This window comes from Vidua macroura, chromosome 2 (genome assembly GCF_024509145.1).
Source record: "Vidua macroura isolate BioBank_ID:100142 chromosome 2, ASM2450914v1, whole genome shotgun sequence".
Taxonomy (NCBI): Eukaryota; Metazoa; Chordata; class Aves; order Passeriformes; family Viduidae; genus Vidua; species Vidua macroura.
In genome coordinates, this window is record NC_071572.1 from 100225435 (window position 1) to 100247721 (window position 22287).

The 22287-nt window shown below is 34.6% G+C and overlaps 1 protein-coding gene across 1 annotated transcript in view; it reads right to left on the minus strand.

Annotated features, from left to right (window-relative positions):
- Positions 1-22287, minus strand: part of LRCH1 (leucine rich repeats and calponin homology domain containing 1) — a 113571-nt gene that overhangs the window by 19232 nt on the left and 72052 nt on the right. Inside the window, exons 11-18 of the mRNA XM_053971102.1 lie at positions 21956-22042; positions 19054-19090; positions 18215-18328; positions 16756-16803; positions 15443-15515; positions 5208-5317; positions 1647-1784; positions 96-173 (exon numbers count right to left, since the gene is read on the minus strand). Of these exons, the coding sequence (XP_053827077.1) occupies positions 96-173; positions 1647-1784; positions 5208-5317; positions 15443-15515; positions 16756-16803; positions 18215-18328; positions 19054-19090; positions 21956-22042 (685 nt within the window). The remainder of the gene's footprint in view (positions 1-95; positions 174-1646; positions 1785-5207; positions 5318-15442; positions 15516-16755; positions 16804-18214; positions 18329-19053; positions 19091-21955; positions 22043-22287) is intronic.

The window sequence follows — 22287 nt, forward strand, 5'->3', positions numbered from 1 at the left end:
AAAACCTGTAGTTCATAAAATTATCCTTCAGCTTTCCTGTAATTAATGTATTTTCATTTTTGAACATCCAGAAATAACAGACTTAATTAAATTACCTCTGGTATCCCCAGTTTTCTACATGCATCCAAAAAGTTTTCCACGTTTCTCCTGCATTTGGCCATGCTAAGTTTTGGCTGTAGAAGAGAAAAAAAATTGTCTGTGGCTAAAGAAGTCATGAAGAACAGACCTAACTATAATTAACAGGATCACACTTTTAAACTCACAAATTTATAGTAGCTATACACAGTATTAATGTGTCTGAAGAATCAATGTCCTATTACCTTAGAATCTCAAACATTTCTACAATTTGTCTCACTCAGAACTATGCATCAAATACTTACAGAAGTATCATGTTACTAAAAAGAAAAGCCAAAACCCAAACTCCTCACTATTTTAGTTTCTCAATATCAGATGTGAAACAATGGTAATTCCTGAATATTCACTTAAACCAAGAATTCACTGTAGTAGCAAGGAATTCAAAGAATTAATTTTCCAGGCTAAAGTAATTTGAAGTCTGTTTCAAGAAAGAGAACATCAATATAAAGTTGAAACAAAATGAAAAAAAAATTAAAATATGTGCATTTTGTTACAGAAAACACCACAAGATATTTATTTTAAAAAATCAGCATGAGAAGTTTTTACCCCAGAAACCCAAGTTTGCATATTTTGGCAATGTCATATTTTTACCAAAGATAGAAATTATTTTAAGTCAAGGAACAGCAAAAGAAATTCCACTAGAATGTCTGAAAAATTATACTTTTCTTAAATCTGTCTTCTTGAAAGTTCTTACAGGTTGCCTCCAAAATCCACATGGTATTCTCAGAATTGAGTATCAGGGTGCACATGGCAAATTTTTACCGAAATGTACGTTAAAAAGAAGAAAGGCAAATAGTCTGAAAACACACAAAATCTCTTCAGAACCAGACTGTTACCAGAAACCTGGAACAATGATCTATTCAAGAAATAGACATAAACAAAGAGAGAAAATGCAATACTGTTTTCTTAAGTTTTAATAAGTGCACACAGAATTTATGTTCTGAAACCTTCAGGTCCTTAGATTTAGGCAAGTCAAAATTAAATCACTATAGTGCAAGTTTCTGTTCTGTCTGCAGGTGAAAGGAATCACCTCTGCATTTAACCCAACAGCACAAATATACTGGTAACTGTTTTAAGCGCTTTAGTAACATGACATCTGCTACGCCATACATTGCTGAAGAAAATCTCACTTTTTTTCAATCCACAAAGGAGAGGCTAGTTTTCTTTTTTAAGGATGTACTAGAATGAAAACTTGCAATCAAAGCATTTCATACTGTTCTGAACAGAAATGCCATAATGAAAATACCCAATCTTGTTACTAGATCAGGTACAAGGCAGGGAAATTTTGTTCATTTATAAATGTGCTTGTATATATATACACGTATACCTAGATGATATATATAAATGTATTTTATATAAAAGTTAATGAACATTTGCAATCATGTAAATGTTGCCCTTAACAGCAAAGATCTTTCATTGAACAGTAACATGGTTTATGTACCCAAATATCATTTGGGAGTGAAACAGTAATCAATAAAACATTTCAGTGCAGGAAGAAAGATGCAACTTACTACTGCTGGTGAGGGTACATGAATGCTCCCGACAGACCGAGGGCGAACGTGATTTACTAAATGGCACAGAACGACACCATCCATCAGAGCCGAGCCCAGGTCTTCGGGCAAACAGATCTTCAGTCTTGTTTCTATGTTCTGCAAAGGAAGAATGCAGGCACACTTTGATACAGAAATGCACAAATGGGACAAAAAGGGAATAAATACCCTCGTCTCCTGTGCTGTAAGCACATAGCCAGGATTGGAGTTTTTATTACCAAAAAATACAATTCTTTTATATAATTAATTCTTTAGAAACTAAACCACAACGTCTTTTATGCTGGTCACTCAACTACATTAACTTCTTTAAATGAACTCAACACTGCAATTCTGCTGCCACATGAATATGCATGTGTTTTTATACAGAGAGGTATAAAAACACATCTGCATGCAATTAGTCATGTGACTGAACTGCACGTGGTTCCTTCCTTTTACCATTCCCCCAAGTCTTCTACTTATCCATTTTAAATTTTCTTTATCAGCAGAAAATTGAAACAGAACTACATTGACTTAATGACTAAACAAGCAGAGAATAAAAGGCAATCTTTCCCTAAAAATTACTCAGAAAGATTTAGAGTGATCAGAAAAATAGGTAAGAGAAGGCAAAACATTCAGATGTAAAAGAGAAATTCTGGATACATGTTAAGAAAAATGGAAGACTCAATGAACAGAATTTGATATTGCAAAATAAAATACTTTTGAAAATATTTAAGTATTAAAAAACCACCAAACCCAATAGATTGTTATATATGATGAGTTTCCTGAATTGTGCTCCAATCTTGAAAACATTCCAACTCTCCACTTAGAGATAATTACTCCCCATTATCTTTAAATAGCTATGTCTTAGTTGAACCTCTTAATGTCATTACTCTCTATTAATATGTTACCTCAACCTATACCAGTTGAATATGAGTATCTATGAATAGATAATTATTTTTAAAATAAGGGAAGTAGGTTGCAAGAGATTTTTGGAGGTCACAGTCTAACAAATCTGAAGTGACACCAGAGCCCTGGTTAGTTAAGTTTTGGATAGCTGCAAGGACAGAAAGCCCTCAAAATCTCCAAGCAACTTTATTCAGTGTTCCGCTGCCCTTATGGCAAAGAATTTCCTCCTTATAACTACTTGAAATTTCTTTCTCTGCAATTTGTGCCACTGTTTTTCATGGGTTCACTGTTAATCTTTGAAAAGCCTGGCTTTACACCTTCTCTTTTACTACCCTTCAGGCAGCTGAGGACAGTCACATGATATTCTCAGCACTCTAAAGCAGGAAATCCAATCTAAAGAAATCTAGCTCTTCACTTCTTCCTCATACATCCTTTATTTGGGTGGCCTCACCATGAAATAGCCTCCACTGAAGCACTCTGGGGTTTCATTATATTTTTTCATTTTTTCTTTTACTAGACACACTATTCAAGTACTTACACGTAGGTTTCACAAGTGGCAAACAAGGGAATGCCTCATGTTCACTAATACAATGTTTTGTTTTCACCTTGGTTTAATTCACAAATCAGAAAACATTTTTAGTAAATAAATACATAAAAGAATACACTTTGAGACTGTTTTTACAAAACCTGTTACAAAAATATTTATATAAAGTTAATAAAATAAAAATGTATTTGTTAGAACACTGGTTTGTCTGTTGGGAGACTGTGCAGTGTAGACCAGGGTATGCTTTTTATAGGAGCACAGTGCATCTACAATACCAACTCAATGCCATTTCATGCTGGAGTTCATGGCTCCGTGGAATCTCACTACATGCTAACTTACCATCGAACAATTCAAAAGCAAAATTTATTAATATATGTATTTATTGAATAAAGTACAAACTTTATGACTTATATGTTATGGGCTATTTTCTTGTGCAGTACATAATCAAATGCTCTGGTGGTTACTAATGTCACTAAAGGACCCAGTATATCTAAATAAGTTTTATTAATTTTAACATCTCATTTTGTATTTTCAAACACGGTCAGTCTTCTAGCTCATTGACCTGTAATTAAACTTCTCCCAAGAAACAAAATAATTTGCATACCAGGACATGATATTTCAGGGTGAGAGCAAAGGATCGTGAGTGGAGCTAAAATGTAACACATTAAGACAGCATTACTGGTAATACCTAATACTGTGTAGAGATAGCCTTATTACTTCTCCACAATCATGCCTGACACAGTGAATAACCTTGTTCTAATTTTCTTTGTGAGGATTAACTGAACTAATGCACAAGGCAGGAATTTTGCAGAAATTACCTATGATTATTTTTAGGAACCATGGTAACTCTTCAAAGAAATGTTTAAAAGCTGCATTGATGCTGCTGAACAGACTAGCTCAGAATAACTACAAACTACTGCAGTTTATTACTGTTACGTCCCCACTGCCACATTTTGTTTCCCATTGCTAATAAGTCTGTCTCATCTAATTAATGCATCTTGTCCTTTTGGCATCATTCAGGTTTAGAATTGATAATACATTACGTTCTATCAACTATGTTAAATCTTTAACAAGACCTGTTCTGTTAAAAAATATATATAACCAGCAGGGCAAAGTTAGGTTAATTCATACTTAGAACAGGCGAGGGCCTGAGGTAAGACAACGCAAATCGACAAGTCTGCATAGTTCTGCATTAAAAATCTCACCATTTAAACATTTTTTGGTAAAGAGAAGAATCCTGTTGCTTTAAAATTAAATATCTAAAACAAACTGATAATTTTTCAATTAGCCATTCCATGAGGATAATGAGATTAGGACAAATAATCTTGTAATTCAAATGTGAAGTGAAAATCACTTATCACTTTCAGGATTTGCAGTTATGTTAATATCTGTCCCTGTCCTGTTAATGGGATATAACTGGAAACCTTGACAGGTTCAGGCTTGTGACATTCCTCACAGCAAAGGTTGTCATCTCTTTTTGTCAGCACAACCAGGTGTCACACAAACATTGCTACCCAACTATTGTGTAACACAAATCCTATGCACCAATTTTTCCATCAGGTTCTAGCTCTAACATTCACGACAATGTATCAGGAAATCACCTTCTGTATTCAGATTTTCCAGTGATGAAATACTGATTTAATTTCTAAGAAAGCTGCTTCAAGCATTAGTTAACTACTTTCAGCTTAAACTAATAAATTTTACTATGCCTTTTACATACAAAACTGAAGATTTCTCCAGCTGCTTGGAAATAGTTCCTAGACCTCTCTCTCTGTCTCTCTCTCAAGTGCTCACTTCATCCTTTCTGATTAAATTAAACAAATAATTAATTCCACCAGTGCAAGGCATGCTGATTAACTGGATGTCATTCAGGTAACTCCCATTATTATTTCTCATTTTTACAAAGTCTTTCCCGAAACACAGACATCTGATTGTGATAAAGAACTTCAGCAATAGTCTAATCAATGTGATTTGCAGAAATAATATTGCCTCATTTAACCTTTCTTGTATTTTTCTCCTTAGGCAACTTTCCCAAAGAAAAATTTAAAAATACATTCCATCAGCATAAATTAATTCTACCAACACTCACATACCTCACGTAGCTGTTCCACAAGCTCTCTCTCTTCTCTCATCTGCTCCATTTTTCTTCGAATTGTGAACTGTGGATCTATTGATTCCAAATTTCTTTGTGGTCTTAAGAACACTGTGATTTTTAAAAAGAGAGATTTTAGTTTAAGAACAAACACTTTGATTTATTTATTTCTAAATTAAGCAAAACCCTTAGGCATTGCCTCCAGCAAAAACAGTTAGAAATTTTTTTTGTCCTCAAGAGGACAGAAAAATCTGATCTTGGATTACAATTATGAATGGCTGCTTTTTGGATATTGCTCTGGCCAGTGTCCTGAGGCACCAATGGTGCAGATAAATTATCCAAATCCTAATCTGAAGGGGCAAGTTTTGTCAGATGATTAAGCACCAGCAGTGTCCCTTACAGAGTCTGATCTATACAACACTTTGTATTTAACATGGCAGGAAACACCTCTTACTCTTAAGTAGAACTCTCTCCTAACAAGATGCTGAATTGCGTAAAAAGCTGTGACAAGCCTCCTACACAGATCAAAATGCTTACTAGATAAGGTTATGCTAAAAAAATAAAAAACAAAAACAAACCCACCAAAGACATATGTAGGAAGACTCAGCCATTCAGTAAGTGCTTACACTAAATAGTCATATTGCAAACGTCGCATTGCACACACCCTTGGCAGTTCTCCTTCCTACCAGTCCTGTCAACTCTATCACTTTGCCCACAATACAGCTCCTTGAAATCATTACATGACATTTCTGCAAATATGCACCTCTACCCTTCCACTTCTGTGAGCAGTGACTGCTTTGAATGGGTTGGAAGAACAAGATGTACAGCCAAAATGCAACTGTCCCTGTTTGTGACTCTGTTTGCCATCTCACACAAGTGTAGTCATGATGAATCTCACCCAAACTGTGTGCAGGTTCACCTGTATACAGGCTGTTTAAGTAATGAGATGAATGATCTAAGTTACTTCTCTAATCAAAGGGATAGACAGACAGCATCTATGGCACTTCAGCCAAAAGGCAGAGTTCTTTCCCCTAGCTACTATAAAAAGCTTAAGGCAACAAACTCCTTGTATCTCTTTAGGCTATTCATCTTAGGCATCAAGACACAATAAACCATGGCCAGTTACTAAACTTGCTTCCTTCCACTACTTGACTCATACAGTCCTAATTTAACTTTTCTCAGGGAACTGAAATTTGTTACATTGCTGTAATTTCAGTAAAAACAGTAATTTCTGGAATGGCATATTAATGCTGTTTGTTAAACAGAATTGCTTTTAAATAGAACACCTAATATTACAGTTCTATATTAGTAAACTCTATTCTTTATAATGTCGTCAGAAATCCCAGGGACAAAGTGGGAGAGCATCCTATAGAGAATGTGCAGGACTGAGAACTACAGAGTGACTACAGCTCAGTTCCCTTCTCCAGGTGGACAACACATCTTCAGTGTCACCACCCAAAAGCCTCTACACAGAGGTGCACACATCATAAATAAAACCATTCTTCACGCTGACCTGCCACACAATGCATGAGAGTAGCAGAGCCATGCCTTCAGATGCAAAAGGCTCACAGTTTTACTGATATTTAATCTTCCGCTTTGTAGCAAGCAAACGCAATATTCAGAATTGAATTCTAAATCCAAATTACGGTGTATGAACAGATCCATGCTTCCTAACATTTTGTAGAAAGGTGACACGTGATTATGACTGTTCATGCCCAAAAACACAGAGGCTGTTAGAACACTGATATATGGTGAAAAATATCTAAAATGTTATTTATAAATTGTATCATTTAAGATGGCTAAAAAAAAAAAAAAAAAAAAAAGTTTTTCAAGAGCAGAAACCCTTATCAAGGACTTCTATTAACTCCAGAACTGTACTGTATTAACATTTCTGCATTAGCAACTCTAATAATTTCCTGGAGGCTGTTTCTAAATTTTTAAGACATGAAATAAAAATCTCCTATCACATTAATTAAAAATAGTAGCTGCAATTAGTAAGATTTTCTAGTTTCTTGCACAAGTCTAATAGCTGACCTTTGCTCACAGATTAAATACCTAGATAAAAATCCTTCTTGAAGAGTACAACCACGGTTTAAATGGTACTTAAAAGCCACTGTAGCTTTATTAGCAGTAGCAACATTTCAAATAATTATCTACAAAACAGTAGTACAAAATTATGTTCAATTTTCATAGAATGAGAGTATAACTGTGGTCTTCATTCAGTTTAGCTGGCCATAGCTATCCTTTTTTAGGTCTTTATGAAGTCAAAGTTCCAAGATTTACCTCCTTCCAGTTTCAGATTACACATGTCTGTTACTGAAAGGTTTCAGCATAACTTTGTCAATTCCACCACAAGAAAAAGGCAGGCTAATCTTAGGCAGTGAGAAACTACAATTAGAAGCTTTTTAAAAAAATAAGTTAATTGATTAAAAAACAGAATTAAAAAACCTCCACACCCTAAAGCATTAACTACAAAAGTTTTAGCTATGTACTGAATTTTTTAAAAAGTGCTCCCATAGAGGAAGTTTTGGCAGTCCTAAATATTGCTTACTTCTCAGCATTACACACAATCTCCAGCAAGGGGAGCCCATACCTCACACACACCTGAATGTCAATTTTTCACTCTTTCAAAGAGTAGTTTCTGCTTTTTAAATCCATGCTCAAGCCAGGTTATTAAGTAGTACTTGTTCCAATAATTTTTCTTAAAATTATTTTGCACAAGTGTCAACAAGTTAGATGAGTAATAGTTAATAACATAGTATGTACTCAACATACCACAGTCAAGGACAAACTTCCTGGTGAAAATTTTCATCTCTGCACTGAATTTTAATGCACATTTCTGTACTATTAATTGTACATCAAGGAATTCAATGTACTGAGTACTTAGTGTGACAATGTCATCCTTCAGGCAAACCAAAAAATGATTTAACCTGACTCTAAATATAACTGACAAAAAGAAGGTTGGACTATGACAGGAAAGCTGAAGTCAGGCCAAAAGTTCAAAGTTACATTTCTCTTTGATTGACTTATTCAGTCTAAATTTAAGTAACAGAAATGCAATAGATCCAATTTAAAAAACAGGCAGGTGTAAAAGCAGTTTCTACTCTAACACTCCAAGACAATAAACGCTAACATTTCCATTTGGCTTAAGATTTGAGTGACAGGAGGCTTCTGTATGTTCCAAATGCACAAGCTAGTCTGTGCCTCTCATTTAGAAGATTAAACACTAAAAAATATGGGTTAATCACAGACCAAATTCTGCACTGATAGAAGAAGCACCTCTAGGTTTCTCTGTTACACTATTCATCAGTGAAATATTAACTTAGTTTCAGACCATCATGAACTAAGTTCAGTTTTTTCAAGGTACCAGTATCAGAATTCTTATATTCCACACTCACTTCCCTTATAGAGCAGGTTCCTTATGTATGCTTTTATGGTTTTATAATCAAGAACTCTGAGGCAAATAGGAAATACCCTCAACTAAAGAACTGAACTAAGAACCAAACAGCCCTTGTGAAGGGGCTTCAGTCCTTAAGTCTTGGGTGATACAAGTGTGACTTCCAGAGTGGCATCTGAATAGTCAGACAGGAAAGGAAAGTTAAGGATAACTGTAAGCTAAAGGTTTGCATTTATCATTCAATATTTGTGGTCTTCGTTTCAATCTGATGAGTTTGACAGTTTCGTGACCTTTTAAAATCTAAACACCCTTCTACTTCAGGGCAACTGGCAAAACATAGCCCACTTTGAATATTAGTGCTGTGACTTAGTGTATTATGACAATAAAACCTTGGAGAAAAACAAAACAAAAGCAGCAGTAACAAAAGTCCACTAATGTACCTGATGTTCACTGTGAACAGCTTATTAACAACAGTTTCTGTTGGACAGAAATCACTATTTTTGCTTAGCTGATTGTTTCAGCTTTGTTTCTTTATGGATTCTTCTATTATGCTAGTTATGCACCTGCACTAATAAATACAAATGGAATCAGGATATTTTAATAGTTAAGTAACTTTCAAAAAATAATAAAAAATGCAGAAGAGAGCAGCAAAATTAACTGCTGTTTGAGTACAACTTTTACAACTCTCGAAAATAAAGCAAGTAAATAAACCCACATTGAAAACAGTTCTTGCAATTAATATCATGGGAAAAGTTGTTTTGCCAGAGAAGAGTGAAACTTCACTCTGACTTTTGACACTACCTATTCCAGAGCAAATTAAAGTGCATTTTCTGAGGAATTTAGTCTTATAAACATCCCCTGGAGAGTATTGTCCTTTGTCCTTAACCACGTGGGGTATTCACCACATACTCATGTTTCTGAAAACACAAAATTAAGTAAATTATATATGGAACACCTACCATTGTCACTGTCTCCTTCAGATGGGATACTGTAGCTAAAGTTGTCCCATGTTTGTGCCTGTGTAAGTGTGTTGAAGGAGATAGGAGGAAAACTGAGGGATGGGTCTGCTGGAGGGGAGTGATAACCAGTCCAGCCATGGTGGTAATAAGGACCGGAGTGGGGATAAAAGTGGGCAGCAGCATTTTATATATGGCATTAGGATTGTATGGTAATGGCAAAGATGCAATTCAAAGGTGATTAATACAAAATGCATAAATTTTGAGAAAAGAATGAAAGATGGTGCAGAATAAAAAGAACGAAGAGTTAAATGTTAGTATTTGCAAATCATACATTATATGTGCAGTTAAGGCTGTCAAGCTTAGTATTTTTTACAAGATCATTGTAACAATAGCACTTCACACAACTTGCTAGAACCAAGTTTTAAGAAAAAGTACCCATAGATTTTACATTACTGTTTGATAAAAACCTTGACTCTGAGTCAGAAGGTAAATATACCAGCTGTGAAGTTTCAAGAAGGAAACTATCACAGAATCAGGATTTTTATATATTTGTGAAACTATGTAATAAGAACACTTCTCACAAAGACAAAGAAAATTTACACATCCATATGAAAATATTACTGCATTACAATTTCCAAGCTGATTTCAGAAGTAGCAACTACATTATCACTTGGATTCTCATTTTGTTGAAGGATGTTCAGTAAGTACATGTACCACAGTTGTTATCACTTCATAATAAATGAAGCACTACCTTTTTTTCTTGCTAACTCCCCCAGCAAAAAATTCAAATCTACAATGGGTCCACCACACTAAGTAAGTACTGGTCCTCCACAACTTTTAGAGGCTTCCCAAGGACAAGAACAAGCATAGAATACCCCCAAAGGCTGATGCTGAGTTTGCACAACAGGCTTTGGCAAACTTGCACCATAGACAGTCTTCTAACAAACACAGCATCATTAGTTATTCGACTGGGGTCCCTGAAGTACACAAGACTGTACAATTCCACAGAAGCTGCAATAGTCTGCAGATTATTCACCAGATGACTGTAAAAGCATGTTATGCCTACAGTTCATGAACCCATTATGGAGCTAAATTGGGGCAGCAATACAGCTTCTTTTCTCCCTATCCATTCTGCCTTTTCTCCATTAACTAGTCACAACGTCACCTCTTACTGATCCTCAGATCCTTCTGCAGAAATTTTTTTCCTTCTCCACCACATCTACTCTGCATTTCTGTCTCGTCTCGACTGTGGCAAGGATTCCTGCCCAAGCTTTTCTCAAACCTCCATTCTACAGTGATGAGAACTGGATACTGACACCCTAAAAACATCTCCCTACTGAATCTCTTCAGAATTTCATCCATCCTTTCAAAGCTTCATACTGGTTTCCTATTTTATGACAGAGATTTAAATCTCTTTTCTGCCTTTCACAGTGATGTTGCTCCTTAATGAACTCTTCCTGTATCTGATCACAACATTCCTTACCACTTCTGCAAAAAAATTATTAGTTCACTCATTTTTTGTTTTTCTTGTATCTTCACATTTATCTACTGAATCCTACACACAAGAGACATTCATGCTCCTCAGACCAAACTAGAGATTATGAACTACCTCTGCTCTAAATGCTAATCCATAAACACAAATCAATCCAAGATTGCTGTGAAGATCTAAAAGCAACAAAAACCACTTAAATATTAGAAGAAATTCCAAAGTAATTTACCATAAGCGCAGAAAGTCCCTCTTTTCTACCATTCCAAACTAATATTCAGAAGGAACTTAATCATGTAGGATTTCTCCTTCCCACAATTTTGGAATCTGTACTAACATGATAGTAATTCAGACTGTGTCACATAAAACTTCACCTTAAACTTTTCAGAGTTCCACAGCTCTCTTTTTAGACTTTCCCAAGGCTGGGTCATTGCTTCTGGCTATTGGGACACCAGATCAGTTGAACTCAAGAGTCAGCACAAACTCAGAGTCAACACTGGGTAACAGTATACAGATTTATGGAAAAAGATAAACACTCTGACTCTAGTAGCAATTGGGTTTCTCAACTGTTTTCCAAAGTACACAGATAATGCAGTTAGGGAAGAAAACAAATACATGGAATAAATATCCAGAAATAGAAAAACAGTAACAAGCACTAAAATGAGAGCAAAATACTGTCAAGTTTCATTATTCATTATATGTTCCAACTAACTTCAAATACAAGCATGTCTACCATAGATACAAACACTGTGCTTCAAGTTCTCTACAAGTCACCCAAACTGAAGGCACTAGATTCACAATGTTATGCTACGTGAACATTTGCAAGGGAACAACTTCTCACTTCAGAATACAAAGTGCTTTGTGTCTTTGAGTTTTGTCAGTACTTGCTTCAGCCTTTGACAGTAGAATTTTTTTTGTCTGTGTTGCTGTCTCTTTGTTCAGCAGAAACTAAGAAACACAGTGACCTAGAAATGGCACAACACAAAAGGAAAGACAATACATCTTGATTGCAAGATGTATTAGAAGCTGTTCAGACTTGAAGGTCTGGTATATTAAAAGTACCATTATATACACCATAAGGCCATGGCAACTCTCAATTTCAACAATTAGCACCACTTTGAACATTTTAATCAATTTATGGATGAAGGAGGGAGAATTTAAATTTATTTGCTATTTTGAGTGATTCCTTTTCAGAGAGCTAATGCACTTCCCAGGAGGAAAACTACAGCTCTAAGAAAACTGTTTCTGTTCAATGGAAGTTTTTTAAGGTTTTCAAAATTAATGTGAATTTGAAAAGTCCATACTCTCTGAAAATATTTTAAATACAGAAGGAAGTAATCCGAAAAATTTAAAAATCCTTTCTGCATTCAATGTAAACTTCTGACCCTTGGAAAAAGTCTTTCAAGAAATGTAATCACATTCATTACCTTTTAAAACATTTTCTTTGGGTACTTTGGGTTCTTTCTGTCAGCCATCAGATATGAATTTTCCCAATGTTTTGCCTAGCTTAAAAATGAAAGTATAAAAGGACCTTCAGTCCTGAACACATATCAGTAGGTACTAACACAAGTTTCAGCCACTGTGGTTTAGCCTCTGGAAGCACTTATATTTGTGTGTGTACTTCAAAAAACTGGAATCTTTTACCAGAAGTCTAGAACAGTTTACTTTCACCTTTCCAAGAGACATAAACCATTATGAAATGATGAGGACGACAGAAAGTCAAATAGAAAGCAACATTCATTTTAAACAGATGAAAATAAACACAGTGAAAATAAACTCTCAAATTTCAGAAAAAATATGGTTGCATATATTTTCATTGAAAATTTGCCATTATTTTTTCCACAGAGCATGATGGACACATTTCAGTTAGAACACTTCAATGTTCTTTTAATGTTGCACTTGGATTTAAGAGATTTATAGAGCCAATTAATTCAAACGTAAGCTCTAACAAAGTTAAACAGTTAGAAGTCATAAGGACTATTTAACTTTATTTCCAGTAAATTTTAACATTTCCCTGAAGGCCATTAAGAACTGAAATGAAAAAAACCTATTAAAATACACTACCAACTATGCTAAAAATCTTTCCTGGGTCACAGAAATGCTGGACCTCTTCACTAGTTCAGGTCTATGACAATAAGCAGTACATAATTAACAAGTACAAACTCCAACCAGTAATAGAATGGCTCAAATGCACAAAACTTATACAAAGTTTTACAGGAAATACAATGAAGGAACTACAGACCTGCCAAGCAAACCAGCTTTAAAAGGAAAAACACGCGGGCTTCACAAACATGCCAGTATTTTCAGTCATGTACTACTTCTATTTGTAAACATTTCTTGCAGAAGATGAAACAATATGCAGCTTTACTATGCCTTTGCAAGGTTTCATTTTGCTACATGGTGCTACATAATATACTGTATTTTTATTTGAAATTGGATGTGAAGTTTTACTATTGCCAAGTTCCCCTATCTTACCATGGTATAAAGGTAGATGACTGAAGCTAGACATGATCAGGTGAGAAACTGTGCACTAATGAGTCTTAGTGCCTGTAGTGTCTCAAATGGAAAAGAAAATAAATTCACGTTATCAAGTTTAATGCAACCATAACGTGACCAAAAGACACTCCAGTACTGGCATGCTCAAAGCTTTTACAATATATGAACTTCAATTAGTACAGTGCAGAAAATCAGCAGGTTCTAACCAACTGACTTTGGTATTCAATGAGGCTATACACAGGTGCAATATATAAAAAGGGGATGAAGTGTAGGACATCTGGTCTTGAATCATGTGACTTGGAGGTTTTGTTGCAAACATTGCAATCCATTCTTTCTAGAAATTGTCTCAAAAAAAGAGTCACTAGGCTATTTTGCCTGGACCTATTCGAGTCATTAAGTATAAGAAGCTCAGGCACGGTATGCCAAGATCCAGAAGTGCACGTTAAACTAACCCTTGAACAAGAAGTCAGTGTCTTGCATATTCTTCCACAAAGCAGCTTCCAAATTCCCAGCAGCAGATTTCACTGTGGGCTCAGAACACAGCCCACATCCTGTGAAAGCAGCAGAGGGCCCCTTTGCTTTCTTTCTCCTGACAGTGATATTGCAATATTGCCACTGGACTATGTGATATTACTCAATGTTTTATTTTCAACAGATCCTGGAAGGACCCATTTGCTCATCATTTAACCCATATTTTAAATTTATGTAGAAATATCAACATTTCTAAATCATCAGGAACAAGACAGACCCAGCATTTAACATTCCAACAACCAAAGAAATGCAGCTGAACAGATCTGTCTAACTATATATCACAACTACATGAGAAACTTAAAGTATATTCCTTCATAAAAACAGCTTTTTAACACTTAATAAAAACCCCAAACCAAAAGAAACCAACTAAATCTATGGGTACAATTTCATAAACATTTTTGCAATGTTTCACCAGCAGTTTCACAAACTGCTGCCATTATTACCAAGTATTTTGTTATGGAAACTACAAGCTTGTAGGGGTTTACCATCACTTGATTAAAAGCCTTTGGTGGTGAATGAGAGAAATCAGAACTATGGTCTTAGTATGCTGAAACATACTGAAAACCTACAGGCACGCATTAGAGGTGACATGGCATGAGTTAATATTGACTACATCAGCACAGAGAAGGCAAAAACTGAATTAAATCGTGTTGCTAATCCAGTTTTTAAAGGAAGTTGTTATTCAAGCCCTCAGATACACCTCTAAGTTTGGGAGGTATTTGTTGTTACTTGCTTTTAGGTTTAGTTTGTTTGTTTTTAAATAAACTGCTGCTTGTTAAAAGACTGGTGGTTATGCAGATACAGCGCATTGGAAATTCATTTAATTCAGTTGTTGGCTGTAGTAAAGATGTAACCTTTCCATAATGCTTGATCTTTACTCAAGCATAACTACTGACCGACCCAATGAAGTGAAAAATTTTCAGAGCAAAACAAGTGTTTTCCAAAATAACCTAATTATTTGCATATATTATTCAACAAAATCTAAATTGTATCACCACATACCAATCAAGCAAAAAATCTTATTTCAATTAGTATGTCAGCACAGATGATAAATATGTATATGCATATAAAATATGTGCAGTTATATCCAAACACATTTTTAATACACATATAACTTTATAAAACACCCAATCTATAGTAATGAATGAAAAACGATCCATATATAATGTGCCAAATAAACAGTTCTTACAAATTCAATCTTGATTCAAAACTAGAGAACCTTAAAATGTTCAAAACTTCTTCTAACTGTTGTACAGAAAATGTTACATTGCTTACTTTTAAGGGAGAAAAAATAGAGATATCTAATAATAACAACAGAGATGTAAAAAACCCCAAACCAGTACACATAAACTGGTTTCCCACATTACCTGATCGTGGCTTCAGGCCAAAAGGGATTGTGGTATTTGTAGTAGGAGACATTGTTGGACTTTTATCCCTATTCTGTGTAATTCAAGAACATACATCAAAGTTAGAATAACACCCAGAATATATCTCAGCATATCTGACCATACAAAATGCAAAGTTAACACTACTGCATGCTATAACTATTCCCATAATCTGATCACAATATAGTCCCAAACCTATGATAATCTCCCTTTTTTATTGCACCCTATCTCTCTGCTAGAAAAGAAGAGTTTCTGACAAAAGGCAGCAAGATATTCCCCTAGTTATATACAAACTCAATTATTTCTCAGTTTTCTCCCATGTCTTCACTTGGTTCTATCAAACATACATTTTGTGGCAGAGTATATTTAAAAAATGTGTTTTTTCCTAAGACACATTTGTTTGTTTCACAGAATTAATTACGATTCTGTGTGGTATTTTCCATTCAACACCAAATTTCTGCATTAAAAACAGAAAGGAGGAAATTAAGCTTATGTCTGCCTCTTATGCTTAAGAGCAGGATCTCCCCTGACCCTGAACTAGGCTAAGAGCCCAGCAGGAAGAATGGAGCAGCAACATACAGGAGAGGGGGAAGTATAACCATCATACCACCAATGGCAACACAGAAAGAGTCTTATGACCAAACTCCATAATGGGAATCCTTTTTAAAAAGTGATTCCACTGGGAGCTGGGAACTACAGAATTTCCATCACCAAGACTGATGGACAATGGCCGAGTGCTCATGAATTTGCAAGACGCTTATGCCCAATGCAATATAGAGAGAGAAGCCCTATTTCTGCACAAAAAAAAAAAAAAAAAAAAAAAAAAGAAAGTAAATCTCCATAAGGAGCTCCATACAGTTTTTACCTTTTTGATATTCCAATGAGATTTACACTAGAAAGCTACAGGAACAATAAAATCAGATTCCTCTCTGAAAACTAATCAAGGACATGAAACAAATGTGTAAAAAGAAACTGCATTGAAATCAATAGAAAATCTTGTTGAACAAGGAAGAATTAAAAAAAGAAAAATTTAAGAAGTGTGTCTGAATGGAGAAAATGTAAAAAAATTAAATGTTTTATACTAAACTGCATAACTCAAACAAACTGATCAGAAAGTATATTTTTATACCCTGGTAAATCTCTGAGATTACAAGATTAAACTACATGCCAAGCAAACCACATTTTCATTTCTGATGCAAATCTCAGTCATATGTTCTGTGGAATTCAATTATGATTCATTTAGTCTATGAAACATTCATATAGAACATATACGAGACAAACAAATAACATCTTACCTCATTGTGAGAGGTTTGCCCACTTGTGTTCCAAACAATTAGATCATTCTGCATGTTTGGAAAGTAAAAAAGAAAAAAAAAAAAAAGACAAAAAACATTTCAGAACCTATATTAGTGATACACTGCAATGGGAAATTTTACTAATTATACTTAATACTTAAGTTTTTTTTGTAATGTATTAACACATTAATACTTAAGTTTTTTTTCACCACAATGAATAATTTGCATGAATCATAAATACTTCTATTCCTAGGTGAAGAACTTTTTTTAAAATGCATGTGGAGATGATTCACACAGATTTGTCATTCAATTTTTTGCTTCAATACAAAGGGATTATAAGTGCATTTATAAGACTAATGTTTGTTGATGAAAATGCAGCATATTTCTTTTAATTAAACTATCATGAAGATTTCATTTGCAAATATAGATTTTTCAATACAGATTTGAAGAGAGAGGTATTCTGTAAACAATTACATTTATAAATGCAACATAACATACCTTTTGTTACCTCTTCTGTTATAGTTACATTGGAAACATGTACACCACATTGATAAATATGAAACAAAATCATTAATTCAGCAGTGAACCTAACTCAGCAGAAAAACAACTGGCATAAGCAAAGGTAAATTATAACTCAATCCAAAACATTTTCCCTAGGGTCAATTTTTTTTTTAAATGACAAAAAATGGAAACAAAAAAGAGCACTTGGAACATTAGGTCCCAACAGTCACAGAGCTTTATCAGAGTAGTATTTGATATTATGATGATTATACATAAGAATATTTGAAAAGCATCAAGATAAACCAAATAAAACCCCTATTTCTGGATGGAACACACAATATTAAGGTACTGCCAATATAGACACCATCTTCTGTAATTTTGTTCTCACAATCTCCTTGCCAAGTGCAGTCACAAAATCCCTATATAGCAAGTTCTGAAGCAGTAACATATGCCCCAAATATTGAAGTTTTTTCTGTAGCTCTACATTTCTGGATCATTACAATGTACAAATCTTAAAATATTTTTAAAACTTTAAAAACTATCATCTCAACCTATATACAGTCTGCTTGCAATATTAAATACAATTAAAAAAACTACTGTTAACATAAACTTAGAAACTTCTATAACTACAAAAGAATATTTGGGGTAAGGGGAGAAAAGGAGTCAGGTACTTCATTTTCTTGAAGATCTAACATTGAGATGACATTTTTTCCAGGGGAATGCAACCCCTGCAACTCTTATGCTTTTATTGGATATATTTATTATATAAGTTCTTTCCAAAGGGATAGGTCTTAATCAACTTTCCATTTACAGTCAAACCTTGAGATTCATGCTAAGGCAAAAAAAAAGCCCAATCCCCACACTGGGCCTAAACCCATTATCCCCACACACTAATTGACAGAATGCAATGATCCATTCCAAATGTTTCCACATTTACTGCATCTGGATACTTCCATACCTGGTTCAATGACCATTTTTCACCCTGTTCACAAGTTCTTGCTTCAGGCTTTGCTTTCTCCATAATCAACTCCCTCCTCCTCTGGAATTCCAGTTCCTCTTCAGCATTTTCTCTCTGCAAGATAAATAACTCTTCTGTCTGTACTACTGGAAATAGAACTTTGTTGGGTTTTTTTGGTTTTGTTTTTTTTTTGCATAGCATCACCTTGAAGTCTTTTTTACAAATACTGTGATGAAAAGCAGGCAGAAAAGGAAGTAGATACTATGTAAGTGCAGTTCCAGCACTAACAGGTGGATAATGTAAATCTAAACTAACTACTTCATAAAAAACATCATTGCACCAGACGGGATACAGAACAAATAATAAGCAACATTTATCACACTGTAAAACTTAAACCCCATACTTTAACTATACTCTCTTTACCTATAGTGACAGTACTCTGGAAAACCACTAATTTTTATTACACAATTTATTTTGGGGTTATTCTTCATGAATATACTGTTTTCCTACACCACAGGGTGGAGATGGGGAGAGGGGTAGGTCTAATGGTAGATGATGCATAGCTGAACTGGCATACAGGAAGACAGGGTGGGGAAACTAAAATGAAAAAGTAACAGAGAAACACAGAAAAATTATACATATACAGACACACACACAGACAAAAACAAACAAGCCCCACAACAATTCCATAAATATGTTAAAGAAGAATTAGTTTTGCCCTTCAGACTACTTACTTTTTACCTTCCCTACTTGGCAGATTACCAATTGATGAAATTGTGGGCTCATTTTCTGTCTTTCCCCCCGAGAATATTTTGTAATTATACACTCATTTAACATACCTGACCAAGAGAAGACATGTCCATCTGCATTTGACCACTATGTATAAAGACAAAGGCAAATATGTAATTGATTGTGCAGTAACTTGTACATGATGCATCTAACAAATTAATTTTTTTTTCTAAAGAAGGTGCATAGACGCTTTACTGTAGACTTGTGAAATTCTAAAACCATTGCTGGTTCTGTGGGATACAGATTCACAGCACTGCTGTCTGAAATATCCATGCTTAATCTGCAATCTCAATCTTAATTGAAATAAAAACATTGAACTGGGCTATAACTTTGGTAAACATTATGTTCAATATTTAATTTCAAACAAATATATACATGAAATACTTTTATAGTTATCATTTTAACCTGTTCCGTGCCATCTCTTAAGAGCTTTTGGAAATGCCTCCTGATGCTTCAGTTCAGTCTGAAGCATCATTCATGGTTTCATCTGCAAAGTACCACCCTGAGCAATAGCTTATATCAAAAAAAAAAGGACCTGTTTACTACCAACAATCATGTTGTTATCTAGAAGCCTGCAGATTTCTGAATCTAACCTCTAGAACTCAGTGTTCAAATGGAAGCCACAGTCCTGCCTAGATATTTCCACTTAATTTACAATGGCTGAAAATAAAGCAGTGAAACAGAAAATGAAAGAAAGCAGGAAATATAGGAAAGCAAATATAGAAATACAATGTGAACATTGAAAATATTAAAAAAGGTTGAATCTGAAATCTCTTCCCACAAACAAAATGCTGTCTATGTAATAGGATGTGCAGATTTTAAACTCTGCAGAACACTAAACCTACAGTAACTGGACAAGCACTTTACAAGTTTAATAATCACACCCACTAGCAAAAACAGCTTGAAAGAATTCCAGTCAGTGCACCAGCATGACAACTGCTTCAGCCCCTGCAGTATTTTCTCCTAAACAGTCTTCAGTGTGAGATAAGGATGGTCCTAGACAGAGTTAGTTATTTCAACCAGGTTACCTTGACTAGGCCACCAGAGTTTTATGGATGCACAAAGGAAACTGGAAAAATTATAATGGTTGACATGCTCTAAGTTTAAGTTAAAAGCAAATTCCAGTTTTGTACATCTTAAAGTAAGGACAAAAGCATTTACATTCCTTCCTGGACATAAAACCGCTTGAGTATGAGAAAAATAAATTCTCACACTGCTTTATATAAAGCAAGTATATAACAAAATGCCATAAAATCCAGTAATTATTAAAAAAAAAAATTATGAGGAACCCATGGCCCAGAGGACTGAAAGTCTATAGCATCATTTGACAAGTACTGGGCACTCAAATGTATCTTGCTGCTTAGATCTGGATGATAAATTACAGGAGGCCTATATTCAAAAGTCTACATGGCACTCAGAAAATTAAATATAAATGCTCATATTTTAAGGTTAGAAAAAGAAAGTGCAGCCACAAACGCCCCAACATGCTGTAAAAACAACAGTAGAAAAATACACACATAAATTACATGATTATCCACTTCTAAAAACAATTTTTGAAATTTACTGTAGTATTACTAATGAAAGTATGTATAAACAAAAAACAGATTTTCTGTATTTTATTGACCTTCTTAATTTAATAGAAGTACCTAAATATGTAGGAAATATTAGGGCAATGTCTGAAAACAAACAAAATGACAAAATTTATCAGGCTAACAACTAAAATATTTTTGCTGGTGTTTTTTCCAAAACAAGCACTTTCCTTTTTTAACTACAATACCCTTCTGAGAAAGTAATAAGCCTCATATGAGATGCAGAATCAATGGTACTAGGAAGCTAAAGGAACTAAAGAGATTTCCTAATTGTTTCCTAATTTTACAACATTTTATTAAGCATAAATATTTTTGATTCAAGTATTTAGTGTATGATTCAAAAATTCAAGTATTCTTTACATGCTGCAAAATAAAACCAGCTGTCTTTCTAGAAATACTAGCAGGAATCAATTTCTGTCCTAAAAGTACAAAAGTCTGCTTTTGAACTGAAAAAGCAGTTCAAAACAGGCATTTAAAGTAAAGAACAGTGTAGTCACAAAAGCAAGTAGCTATCAAGGGAGGAAAGAGAACCAAGTATACTTAAGGTTGAAGTGACAAGGAAGTTTCTGATCTTCAGAGAAATGAAGCTGCAAACCAGCTGCTTCATAGAAGTAAGAATTAAAATGAGTTTTGAAATTAACTTAATTTCTGAAGGTGATAACACTAAGAAAAGCAATAGCAAGCATCCGGACAGACAGAACTACAGGCACCACTCTTGTCATGCTTTTCCAGTAGGGCAATCACTTGCTTACTTCTAAATACTTACTCTTTTGTTTAGCCACAGTTCCAGAGCTATTCTTTGTGACTCTGGCCACATAAAATTGGCATCTAAATTATAAAAGCTTGTCTTCTGTAGTCAGGGCAAATCTAAATAACTTTATTTGCCTCTTCCTCCTTTGGATTTCAGAAAACTAAAGAAACTCCACCACTAATTCAGGCACCTCCTTTATGTGCTTCATTGAATTGGCATGAAGATGGGCCAGAAGCCCTTCTCATTCCAACGATATATAGCAAGCATGAGTAAGAGGAAAATTTATAGTCCCTAAAAGAAATGTGACAATCCTACACAAAACTTCAGATAATCACAGTAGTGTACATGAGATGAATGGTTAAGGGGTGTCCTCACCTCTGGTTTCTTTTATACTTTCTTAATTTACTGGGAATCTTGTCTAGACACTAGAGAGAGAAGTTGAGTTTCCTTCTTAACTGCCTTGCACACACTGGTATGCTAGCAAAGCACTTGGTAACTCCAGAAAGCTTTCAGTTGTAGGTTAAAAGACAACTCTAATATAATTCAGAAAAAAAAAATAAATATATTACATTATATTATTATACTATTATATATCAGCTACTGTAAGCATACCTGTTGGAATCTTGTAATAAATCTACAGCTTCTCTTAGTTGTTCTATCATTGCTATATCAATAGTTTGTTCTTCTGATAAATTTATTCTATAACAGAAAACAAAAACATTCAAAAAAAAAGGTACAACAGCAATTATCAAGGGTAGTCTGAATTTCAGTGTGAGAGGTGCACCTTCCAACTAGCATGCAAACACTATAGGGGGAAAAACAGCCTCTTTGCACATTGGGATTTGCTGAATTTATGGAAAGAACTTCTTCTGAAAAAAACTCTCCAACACTTCGTCCTTAACTAAGCCCCCCAGCCTAATACATACATAAATAAATGTGATGAA